A 13,039-nucleotide genomic window follows, 5' to 3' on the forward strand; every position below is an offset into this window, starting at 1 on the left:
GCATTACCCCTAGTTATCTTAGATTTCACCCCTTCTTTTGCCTCCATATCTAACCCATCAGAAAATTTTGTTAATTCTACCTCTGAGGTTTATTAGCTCTGCATTCCTATCATCATTATCAAGTCACACCACGTCCCATTGTAAGTATCATACATACACTCTTGTCCTCTTGTATAACCGTTCTCTACAGAGCAGGTAGAGGAATTTTTTAAAAATGCAAATCTGATCACTGTACACCCTGGCTTACAAAAAAAGTCAGTGGCTTTACACATCAAATAAAATTAGCTCTTAACCATGGTCTACAAAACCTTACATGATCTGGCCCCTAAATACCCTTCCAAAATAATTTCATATTACTCTACCTCACGATGCTTCAGTCTCAGTGGTCTTTTCATTCTCAGAACATAGTAAATATTCTCTATACCTCAGGAGCTTTATAAACATGCTTCACCAAGCTTTTAAAGTTAAGGCTGGTTCCTGCTCAACAGTTAGGTCTCAGCTCAAACGTTATCTCAGAGAAGACTCTCTTGACTTACCAAAGTACGCATTTGGTCCCCAGCTATCCTGCTTCTTATCATCTTTTATATTTCCTAGTTGTATTCTGTGGTTTTCTTATTTATATGTTTATTTGTTATTATGCTGTCTTGTCTCTCTTATTAGACTGTAGGCAAAAGAGGTTGTACATTGTATGTCTTTTTACTACTATGTCCCTAAAACCCTATCAGACACAGTAGATTCTCTAATATCTGCTGAATAAAAAATGTTATATCCAATGTTTTTTATAAATATATAAAACAGGAAAATTAGTATCTTTCCTTAGCAGTTAAAGCACAAACATTTTCAAATTTAGTTCTATCCTGCTTTCCTAATTCACTCCTTTTGTCTTCATAGCAGATTTAATAAAATAATTTTATCTCCTATATCAGTCAGAATTATTACATGTTTATAGAACAAAACTAGTAATAATCAAATAATTTATTATTTTTAAATGTAAAAATGTGTTTATTCACAATCCTTGAGAAGTTACCATTCCTTCAAAAAATTTTTTATGAACAAAATGCCAAGAAAAATTACAATAGTAGCTTATGCCAAACCAAAAATATACATCTGATGTATACAAACTTTAAAAAGCATAACACAGGCAATGTGAATATAGATTACCTTTAAAATATTTCCAGTGACAAAGCTACAACTTAAATCATGTTAAGACAGTCATAAATAATAGCATTACCTAATATATTTACATATTTAAAGTGTCCTATTTATTTCTAGGAGATTAAAAAAAAGATGAAACTATAGATGTCATTGCCTAGCAGTTCAAATATTGAAAGGGCCACATGATTTTTTTTTTAAGTACAGCAGGAACTTTAAGTTACTATTTATATCTGGACCTTCCTATATTTTTGAGAACATGCACTGTCATTGCTGCAAGAAAAAAAGAAAAAAAAAAACACCAAGGAAAAATCAGAAAAACAGTTTACTTACTAAGATCATATGCAATCCTCAGCAAAATTAAGACAAGCAATTAGGGAGTGCTTTATAGCCTTGGCCTTTCAAAGTGATACATAAACTTTAGGGAAAAGAAGAGTTCATTGTACATCATGAATACAGTTATATATATTGATAGACTTAGTTCCATCCCATTAAATCACCTTGTATTACAAGGCAAAGGAAAGCTTAATAAAATCAATGAATCCTTTCACACCAGGAAGGATTTTATTTTGAAATACCCGTATTGCATTTTTAGGTTTCCTTTCTTAATAAGTCATGCACAGAGAATGTTCTGTGTAAAATCTTTCTAAGACTATTCATCGGAAATATAGAATTTAAAAAAACACCTAGAAATTTAATATATCAATTAACTTAAAGTAAATATTCATTTATAGTGGCAGCATGTAAAAGGAAGTGAAAAACCTAAATATATATATTTTCTTAAATATTACTTTTGATTACTAGCTTCAAGCGTCTGAACTCTGAAAGCTTATTTTCACATACATCCTTTGTTCAGACTAAATCATCATTATTGTATTAGGGTATGCAGTAGGTATAGAAAAAAAACGGATATTTCAGCATTTCTTTAGGGTCATCTACTCAATTGTGCTTACTATTAGATAATGAAATTTAAATAAGTCATAGGAATTGATAATGCTGGAATAGGTGGAAAAGGGAACACCACTATAAATCTGATCTGGCAGATGGTCTTCATGCTCCCTTCACGTCTGCTGAGAATAAACATAAAATGCCTTAATATTTTCACAGTCAACTACTGAAATAGGCTTAAGAAAGCATTCAAAGTAAAATTAATAAAACTATTTTTAAAAGTGAAAATCTACAAATAGTAAACAGGAATGCTACAAAGAGTCGAAATTAATTTAATTGATGACATGACAGAACCATTAAATTGTTTTTGAAAAGCAGAAGGCAGATGATGAAATTGCACTTAATTCTGAAGCAACTCAGATATAGCCTATCATTTCTATTCCTTTCTAATAAGCACTTACAACATGGTTTCTTATCTCCCTCTTACAAAAAGGCTCAGCACAATCGTTTATACATTCTAGTTGGTTTTTAACATTTGGTCACAACTAATAAACAGGGTCATATGATTTTACCCTATCGTTTCTGTTGATCTGTATCAGATTGCTTTATGCCAGAATCAGACAGTTCTAATACAGGATTTACAAATCCAGAATACTCCGAATTGCCATTATCATCCATTTCGGCACTAACAAAATCATTCTCCCATTCCAGCCCGTTGGAATCATCAGAGGCTGATGTAGGATTACTTCCAGTCTTCTTGCTGCTATACTTAAGTGCTGCTCGAAGAATGTCTTCCTCTGTTTTGGAACGTTCTCTCATTGGAAGCATGCGATTCATTCCTATTATTTGGAAAGAGTTATTAGAATCTCAGTGAAAATTTTAAAAGCTACATTAAGAGACTCTACAGTTTAATAATATTTATTTAACAATCAGACTTGATTTGCAAATTTACTTGAAGAGTCAGTCCTATGGAGGCCTTGTTAAGGGAAGGTTTCTAGTAGGTTCTGTCCTCTACCTATTCTAGTTTAGTAACTGTGTTAACAACCTGAATAAGAACCTCAAAAGTCATATTATCTACAAATCTAATTAGCATAGAGTGTAGATGACAGAATCAGGAATTAAAAGATCTAAAAGATCAAACTGAACAAGATGCTACAATAAATAAATTTTATTAAAGTCTGCTGATTGGGATCCAGATATGAAATAACTTAAGTACAGGATTGTGGAAACAGTGCTTAGCTGAGAAGAAGACTTAAGTAAGTAAATAAGTTAATGCAAGCTTTGGTAAAGTTATTCAAGGCCCTGTATCTTTGTTTCTTTATTGATAAAAGAAATGGCTTGACTAGAGGACTAGTCAAAGTTCATTCCATCTCAAAATTCTATGAACTATTTAATGCTTAGTATTTTTCTTAAAGTCCTACATTCTGTAATTCGTTCTTCATTTTCATGGATTACCTAGTTCTTAAAGTAAAAATGAAAACTTGTGAAAAAATCCACATTTTAGCTACAATTCTTCACATTTTAGCTACTCAATTCTTGAGTTCTTGCTATGTGGCACACCTTGTACCTGGTGTTTTATATAAGTTTTATTTCATTCTCACAACATTCAGATGTTTATTTGTTCAACTATTTACTACTTATTATGTGTTAGGAATTTTAGACTCTGGGTATACAACGGTGAATAATCATCCTTTAAAGTAGGTTTATTATTAACTTTTTATGCTGGACAAACTGTAGCTTAAAGAGAATAAGAAATCTACTGAAGTACTAAAGCTAGGAAGACATACCAGCTAAAATTCAAACCCATGTCCGTGTTATAGCTTTTGAACTATACAAGAAAACCCCTAACAAACAGCTAATTCATAATGAACCAAAAGATAATAAAATTTTGGCTTTAGGTTTGACCACAAGGGGGCAGTAATTCTTCTTACTGAGTAATAGAATAATCTGGGCTGGATTACAGAAACCTTAAAGTGAAAAATTAACATTTATTTTCTAAAGCTCAAGAAACACTAAGAATTAAGCAACTTTCTAAACCATTTACTAACAAATGATAATCACTAATACAGTAAGAGACTAAGAAACTTTGATACTGATATTTTTAAGGCCTGAACTCATTTCAATTTAAAACATCAAGTAGATTTCTATAGATTAACATGGATTAAAATTTTCAGGTGAAATTGTGAATAAAAATACCTTCTTCATCTTCCCACTCTAGATCTAGGGATGTGCTGTCATCATTTCCACTTGTTGATTTAGTTTTGGTCATTAAATCACAACTACTTTCTGTATTTGGTGTCAAAACTGTGGCATCTGATGACAATCCTAGAACATACACCAAATATAATGTGGTCATTTGTACTCTTTTACCACAACCATTTATTTTATAATATTTTCTCCAAATATTATTATTCCTTTTTAATATTTTCTCCAAATATTATTATTCCTTTTAACATCATAAGAAACGATCACTGAAATCATCACACTGGTAAGTTTCTGTTAGGAACAATATAAGGCTTTTTTCCCCTTTCTTATTTTTTTTTGCCACGCAGCATGATAAATTGCAAATTTAAATGAATTATAAACTTTTCCAATATAATGAACTGTAGGTAATATTTTTAATAGTCAATTATAAAAAGGTACAAAAAATAAAAATGAAAATAGTCTGTTTTCAAGAGAAACCACAACTATGCTTCCATTATTGGAAGCACAGGAGTTCTGACTTTTGAAACTTAGAGAAAAATACTTTAATCTTATAAATTGATTTGTAATCAATTTGTAATAAGTAAAATAAGTACACTTTTGTACTACTTCCCACCTTCCCTTTTTCTGGGAGGGGGAGACGTAGAGTAGAAATGGGAAAAATGAGTGCCTGACTCTCCATCCAGATGTACAGCAATAGCCTGAGGTTTTTCTTTGCTCCAACTCCCTTTTAAAAAGGAAAGAAAGGGGTGATTGGGTGGCATGGTCGCGTAGAGTTCAACTCTTGATCTCAGTTTAGGGCGTGATCTCAGCTTAGGTCATGAATTCAGGCCCCGCGTTGTGCTCCACGCTGTGGGCGGAGCCTACTTAAAAAATAAAAATGTTTTAAAAAGTTAAGATAAAGTTGTATAACTAAGGTTGTATAACTAACTGACCTATCTAGAAAAGACAAATTTAAAGGGCAAGGAAGTTCTTCTATAGGAACAGAACCAGAATCTCCAATTACCTGTTTACTATGGCATAAAGTAAAAAAAAATATGCATATATTTTAAGACACTTACTACTACTTCGAAAAACTTCATACTGTGACTTTATATTTCTCAAACAAGATTCAAAGTCATCTTCTGGTCCTGCACTGTAATTAAAGTAAAAGAAATATATTCATAGTAGACACAACATAATGTATGCTTAAGTTAATTTATGGCATTTTAGTTTGAAGGTCTATTCCATATAAGTTTATAATTACAATTAGAGTAACCTACTGAAAATAGATCTTAATTTTCTTAATGCTAGCAGTAAACTCAAAATGATAACACTTTGGTTAATCTTGACATCAAAGCTTAGTAATAAGTCCATCTTCATAATTTACAATAATGAATCATGAACAAGTTTCTTTGAATGAGTGTAAAATGTGACTCTGGAATGTGTCTTTTAAAAAACGATCACAGAGATGCCTGGGTGGCTCAGCGGTTGAACGTCTGCCTTCGGCTCAGGGCGTGATCTTGGGGTCCCAGGATCGGATCCCACATCAGGCTCCCTGCATAGAACCTGCTTCTCCCTCTGCCTATATCTCTGCCTCTCTCTGTATGTCTCATGAATAAATAAATAAAATCTTAAGAAAAAACAGTGTTGAAACATTTACAAAAATAAGTAAAATAAAAAATGTCACATATAAACTTTATTATAAGAAAATGAGACATGTTAAGGAAAACACAAACAAGGCAAGGCATAAGCAATTTATCCAAAGGCATTCAATGTGTTACTGCATCATTTTCTTTCTTTCTTTTTTGCATCATTTTCTGTATAGAAGATACGACCACTCTAAAAAATGCAATGAAATCAATTCAAATAAATAATGATCACTTTCCTATATAAAGAAAGCAAATGTTCTCAGCATTCTTACAAGGTAGTGTCTCTTTTTTTAGGGAACACACAAACATAGTATGTATATAAACACCCAGAGCTGAACTGTGCTCTCTTTGGAAATAAGATTTTCTACCACAAAGTGAAGTAATATGTTTCACTATTTACCTCTGATATTCTCCATTGTTTGAAGGATGGTATCGCTGCACAACTCTCTGCCTTTCTTGCTTTGGAAACATAATGCAATACAAAATCACTCTGTTGTAAAGTTATACTTTAAAAAATCATTCATCATTCATGCAACACCCAAAGGTATTTTTTTCTAGTTCCTAAAAAAACCACCAAACTTTAAGTTATTCTATTGAAGTCTTTTTCCTTAAATATATCATTGTTCATTTCTATATCCTCTTATCTATGGGTGGAATTTCTCTCAATCTTTCAGTGTATAATCCTTGAGGGGTCAGAATATTTGCAGTGTTATTAAAAAATAACTTTTAAAACAGATATATATTGGTGTACTCAACATTCTTATTATACCTAAGAACATCTAATAACTGGAAGGATGAGGGGTAAGAAAAAACTTGTTAAAACAGCATATGAAACTCTATTTTGGCTCAAATAAATAGCAATAAAACAAAAGATCCAGAAGACCTGGCTGAGCTGACTCAGAAATAATAAAAGCAAAGGATTTAGAAGACCTGTCAGATAGTTAGGGCTCTGACAGTTATCATTTGTGTATTGGTGGCACATCCTTTACTTTGTTTCTTCATCTGTAAATTATAGAGATAATATAGATAGGCTATAATACTGCCCTAGCAAGCTCATGGGGCTATTGTGAAAATCAAATGAACTTGTATATATCTGTATACCTTTGTGTGCCAATGTATGTTGTACAGACTGTTAGGTGTTCTTGCATTAGTATTTAGTCAGGGAAGAAAACACTCAGAAAAACACTCTGGAAAAACCAGAGAACCCAAATAGATGCTGCATATGGAATGCTTTTGTACCTTTGGAGGGGGAAGAGCAGCAAAACAAAGTTTATTGAGTGATGGTAAAGTTTATTGAATGACAGTACAAAACTCCCAAAGAGAGAGTGGGAACCCGAGAAAGCTGCCCGGACTGCTTTTGTCTTTCAAAGGTGAGCAGTAGAGACTTTATAATAGTAAAAAGAGTTATCTAAATTAGAGCCAGAAAAATATTTTTATTTTTTAGAAGGTGAATTAATTTTTAAATTTTTCCACTAGATAGAACTAAAAAAAAACAAAAAAACCCCGAAGCAAAGACCCCATTCTCCCATGTAATCTAATTAATCTGCTGAAATAGATTAATCAAAATGCAGGGAGAGGGAGAAGAAGAGAGAGAAAGGGCACAGGTCACATATAAACTCATAGCAATATGACACATGATTTTTATTTTCTAAGTTACTGTAATTATTAAGTGACATGATCTTTGTACTACTTCAGTGAATATCACAGCAGAGAGTTCACATAGGCAAAATATAGAGAACAATGAGTAGGAGAACTGGCTAAGCACCACAGTACTTGAATGCTGGCTCTACCACTTATTAACTATAGGATCTTATTAAGCAAGTTATTTAACATTTCTGTCCCTTGGCTTCCTCATCTATAAAATGAGGACTGAAAATGATACCTATCTCCTAGGATTGTTGTGAGGCTTAAAGTAAAACGTAAACTAATTAAAACAGTAATACTATAAATGCATGTTTTTAATTGTGATCTGGTATTACAGTAATACCATACTAGCAGATAGTATGGTGAGATAAAATAAAAACTCAAATCCCAAGTCTCTCAAAGACACAAGAATAAAGATGAGAAATACACAATATTCGAAAATGAGGCATTTTGCCCACCTTACCGGATTCAAAGAAGTATAAGAAATTCCAGCAGTTCAAGGAATTGTTTAAAAAAATACTCACAAAAGTAAACTAAAAAAATGCTGTAGAAATTATATTTAAAGACTAGTTTTGCAATGTTTCCACCTAAGAGTATATTTATTTTTCCCAAATACTGGATTTTGGAAAGCTACATTTCATCTTTGGGATAAACAAAAATTAGCTTCTGATAATTTAAAGCTAAACAGCATTCCATATCAAGCATATACTTTGATGTTATTTTTCGTTGTTAAAGACAAGCTAATTTGCCTTTAAAATTCCTAAGAATATATACATAAATGCATTTGTTGTTAAACAAGAAGCCCTTGATTCTAGAGGGGGAAAAGTCTCAACTAAGATTTGTCAGAGAAAATCAGGAGAAAAGCAGCCTTAATATATGTTGGGGTCTTTTCCCCTCACCTCCAAGAGCTTTCGCTGCTTTGCTGCCCTGGCTGCTTCACGCTGTGCAGCGTATAAAGCTTCTTCTTCTAGTCTTAACTTCTCTTCTTGTAAGGCTAACTGTATATGAACAAAACAATAAGGATTAACAAAAACCAGAACCTGTCTAACTGCTCTAAAAATAAAATGTTTGTTTGTAAAATTAAAAATAAATTATTAAAAAAATAAATGATCTCTACAAAGCATAATAGAATTGAAATTTTTGTGACTTATTTCAATTTCTCCTTTTACAAAATAATTCAAATGATACCAGACATATTATAGAACTCTTTAGAAGATTAATGATGAAGTAGTAGCATTTCATTTGCAGAAATACAAAATTGTTTCTTCCTTTAGAATATGCAGTGATCTTCATTCTCAAAAATGTTCCAATGCTTATCCCCCTGACTAATTTAATGGTATTGGCTCTTTTAAGTCCAAGGTCTTTAAACTAAGGCCAATTATATCACCATCTATCAAAGTGAAGTAAGCTTTCACAAAGTTGATGTCTCACTGATGTACGTATCCTGAATTTTATTACTAACAAGCTATTAAAAAATCACTTTCAAATTTAAACTCTTGCCACTCATAATGGCATACAAACTGTTTTAGTGATAATCTATTGCACATCAAATTAAACTTAAAAATAAAATTTCAACATTTTCTTTAGCCTAATATCTATTAGGCTAAATCTACTGCATAGCTTAAATTAATGCTGTTGAAATCACGAATTGGTACTTAACAGGCTATTCTTAAATGTATAACAGAATATGACTAATTCCATTTAGTGAATAGCAAAACTAAATTATAGGTCATTCCCATAAACACATTAAAATAAATATAACATTTGTGATTATAGTTATGGTTCACTAAGAATAAATAAGCCTAAGACAAACAAAAAGACAAAAGGCAAAAAATATTTATTGTGAAACAGACTTTTTAAAAGTTGGTTTTAAACACAAAAATACATGTATCTTGCCAGAGATTCTACTTGTGAATTAAGAAATTAGGTTTTAGAAGAGTGTATTATCTTCATTTTTGGCAGCATGATTTCTGATAAATTAAAATAAAACAAACTATAATAGACTAGGATTTTTTTTTTTTTTACTTTTAAATAATTTTTGTCTGTATAATATCTAAATGCAGGTCCAGTGACTGTCCATATACATTATATTAATGACAACTTTCTCCATGGTATAAACAGAGGCTTTATGATAACATATACTTAAGCAACATAAAAGACTATTTACCTCTTTTTGAATTTTCATATCAAGATCTTTCTGTTTTTCAGCAATAGAATCATAATGCCTCTCTCTTAGATTAACAATTTCTTCCTCAGTAAGAGGCCTACAGAAAAAATGAGGGAGAAAAAAGAAAGAAAGAAAAAAAAATTCTGATGAGTACAAGTCCAAAAGAAAATCATCAACCAGAAAAATACTAAAATTTTATTGTCAAAAATGTATTAAATGCTATAATTTCAATGGTTAAGAGTAAAAAGACATACATTCTAACACTTGCCATAATTTAGCATATACATCGAATAGAATGATATATTATCAGAGCATTTTTTAGCACTACAACCACTTTTAGGAAATGTGGACTCCATTTACCTTTACTTTGGCTCTGCTTCAGCCATCTGACCATATCCCAAAATGTTCACCATATAGTATAAATTTCAGTACGCTATGCTCTGATAACCCTCTTACCATCCTGGGACTCTTAACTCTCATACCCATTACCCTCTATTTATCCTGCTCAATCACTCTGGCCAGTCCAGGCCCTTGGTCTTTCCCTTTTCTCCTAGTCTACCGTGCCACACTTCACATACAGCCAACATGGACACCATGGCAAATTTGAAGTACTTTCTTACCACATACTCACCTTTTTGTACTCCTATCATGATACCTTCTTCACCCAGCTTACATTCTGACCTTGGATCAGTTCCATGATTTGCCCTTTCTCCTGAGAGCTGTTAGAGAAAATCTAACATCTATTTGTTCCCTACCAATAACCCATTTCTTAGACATAGTCAACTCCCTCTCACATCCTAAGGTGGCTATTTCAAATCTTCAAGTATGCTAAGTTCCTCATTCAAACTCTTCTCTTAAAAGTCAATTTCACCCCACTTTGAGACATGGGGAGCATCAAAAACCAACTCCTTCAACTTCTTGCCACTCCTCTTCTTACTTAACTATTCTCTCTATTCTTCCCTCCATCCTCTGAGGAGGTGGCATTCTTCAACTTGTTCAAGGTCATCTGCTACACTTACACTCTTAATTCTTTTTTTTTTTTTTGAAAATTGACCCGTTTTAATTTTTTAAAAACAAAAAACACAACACAACATCAAATTATTTTTACCAACTACAATTCAGTTATATCCAAACATTCTAAGACCAAACAGAGTCCCCTGCCCAGAAGCGGGGGCTGAAGACACATGAAGGTGAATGCTGGAGGTGACAGTCCCAGCTGCAGGTCACAAGTCTTCCAACACGCGCCCGTGCCTTTCGTCTCACAGTTTGTTCACGTGTTTTACAGGAAGCTCTTTAAAAAGAATTTCATCCCAGACACCAGATTCCTTCAATGATACACAGCTCCATGACATTTGTGTTTTCATCCAATTGACAGGAATAAAAAGCATTTTTTGTTTTTGCCTTGTTTTGGTAGCGCAGAGAGAGAAAACTATCCGCCAGATTCCTTTAGTAATAAATGAGGAAAGGAGAGGTAAGAAAAGATCTGGGCTGTGCTGGGTGCTGGCTTCTACTTGTCTCTTTTTGAGAATGTGACTTCTGAAGTGTTAAATCACACTCATGCCACTACAATTAGTACCAGTAATCTTTTTTCAGATGATAAAAAGGAAAAATACCCACTGGACATAAAAATGGTCAAAAAGATTTTACCGCAGGTCAATCCCCCCCTCCCCCCAAAAAAAGATACAAAATGAACATATAATTGGGATGGTAACTCAGTTAGACATTCCAATTCACCCGGTTGCTTGTTCACCAGAGAAATAAGGAGAACAGGCGATAAGTTTTATTAGTATGTTAGAGTAGTAACCAGACGTGTTAATGGCAGCTTATTTGAGGTCCATCAATCCTTGGAATACGTGTAGGAAAGCATGGCTATCCTTCTCCGACTGCCCACATCTGAACACATTCAGCTACCATGGAAACTACAAAGGAAGGAAAAATATATTTATTCCAAGATTCATGTACTGGGATTCTGAAGCGCCCTTTCTTCTGTAAAGCCCCGGAGTGGTGATAATGTGCTAGGGACTGCTGTGTTTCCCAGCATGAGCTCCCATCCTCTGAGGGTCCTGAGAAGGATAGTGGATTGGTCCTGGAGCCCTCATGAAAGGAGGGGGTGGTCCCATTGGGTGGAACATGTGTGGCCCAAAACCTGGGGGTGGGGGTGGGGCAATACCAGGGGGAGGTGGCAGTGCAATGTTCACCACAGCTGGAGGACCACTCGGGGGCAGGTTGAAGTAGTTGGCAGAGGTTTCTTCTTCTGCTGCAGGAGGAGGAGGAAGAGCTCCTGGCAGTCCCGGAACGGGCCCTAGCTTGATCCCAGAGTCTGTGGTCCCATCCTTCTCTTTTTCTTTTCCTCTGGCTGCTTGGGACCTTCCCCATTTCACGTTGAGTCTACGGCCATTGACAATCAACTTATTAAAGGATTTCTCCGCAGCCACCTCTGCAGCCTGCCTCATGGCAAACTGGATGAACGCACACTGCTGTCTTTGCACAACAGTGATCATCCGGATTTCTCCAAACTGGTAGAAGTGATTTCTTAGATCGGTCTCAGTAATAGTATCGCCCAGACCACCAACATATAGTGTGGTGATAGTCTTGTCCTCTGGCGGGTCCAGACGAGGCATTGTGGAAGCTCGCTTTAGAAGCTTATCTGCCACAGGGTCATTGATACCATAATATCGGTCTTTAATGTTCTGATCAGCAAGGGGGTCATCTGGATCTGTTGGGTTTTTCATGTCTGTATGGACATTCCTCTCCTCTCTTACATTCTCCTTTTACCCAGAAGGAGCAAATGTGGGGTCGATTCCTCTTGTAATAGGGTGTGGTCTGGGCCAGCTTGAGCAGCATGTTACTGGTGGATGTAGCTTTCCCCAACATGCCAACTGGTCGCGTTCCATCAGAGTTAGAAATTTCTCTCTCCATATTCTGTGTGTAGTACTCTTTGTTGACATCTGACTTTGGCATGTCATCCTTAAAAGACAATCCTGCATCACGAACCTGGATGGGCAGGCCGTACTCAAGGTCCAAAAGGCAGGTCTGACAGACATTCTTCAATTTACTACAGGTTTGGCACACTTCAGTTTTCTTGAAACGCATGCGGACCCCGGGGCACCAGCGAAACACTGTGAATGGCCTGGCACAGATTTTACATTCTTTCCCATACTTTTCTTTGGTCATTCGGATATATGGGTTTTCTCCTAGACACGTCTGGCAGAATGGGGAAGTCCGCATCCTCCCAGTTCTGCCTGTTGTAGGTGTTGGAACCCATAGAGGTCGCCATCTTGAGAGCGTCTGGAGGCAGCGGCGGCTCTACACTCTTAATTCATTCACCACTGATGCCACCGTCCCTCCCCTACTC

At 34.7% G+C, this 13,039-nt stretch overlaps 2 protein-coding genes across 4 annotated transcripts in view; both read right to left on the reverse strand.

Moving 5' to 3' along the window:
* Positions 1-960: 960 nt before the first annotated feature.
* Positions 961-13,039, reverse strand: part of AP1AR (adaptor related protein complex 1 associated regulatory protein) — a 43,050-nt gene continuing 30,971 nt past the window's right edge. For 2 of the 3 annotated variants that reach the window (XM_038581889.1, XM_038581891.1), the window contains 6 exons: positions 9,685-9,781; positions 8,417-8,515; positions 6,274-6,332; positions 5,304-5,377; positions 4,237-4,365; positions 961-2,879 (listed from right to left, as the gene is read on the reverse strand). In XM_038581889.1, coding sequence (XP_038437817.1) covers positions 2,614-2,879; positions 4,237-4,365; positions 5,304-5,377; positions 6,274-6,332; positions 8,417-8,515; positions 9,685-9,781 — 724 coding nt within the window. In that variant the 3' untranslated portion in view covers positions 961-2,613. The remainder of the gene's footprint in view (positions 2,880-4,236; positions 4,366-5,303; positions 5,378-6,273; positions 6,333-8,416; positions 8,516-9,684; positions 9,782-13,039) is intronic. The other variant, XM_038581890.1, reaches the window with a different exon arrangement.
* LOC119867206 (pre-mRNA-splicing factor RBM22-like) lies at positions 10,689-12,976 on the reverse strand. The gene is given in 3 exon segments (XM_038581886.1): positions 10,689-12,407; positions 12,409-12,895; positions 12,897-12,976. Coding segments are annotated over 3 exon segments (1,260 nt in total). The 5' UTR covers positions 12,962-12,976; the 3' UTR covers positions 10,689-11,699.

Source organism: Canis lupus, chromosome 32 (genome assembly GCF_011100685.1).
Source record: "Canis lupus familiaris isolate Mischka breed German Shepherd chromosome 32, alternate assembly UU_Cfam_GSD_1.0, whole genome shotgun sequence".
Taxonomy (NCBI): Eukaryota; Metazoa; Chordata; class Mammalia; order Carnivora; family Canidae; genus Canis; species Canis lupus.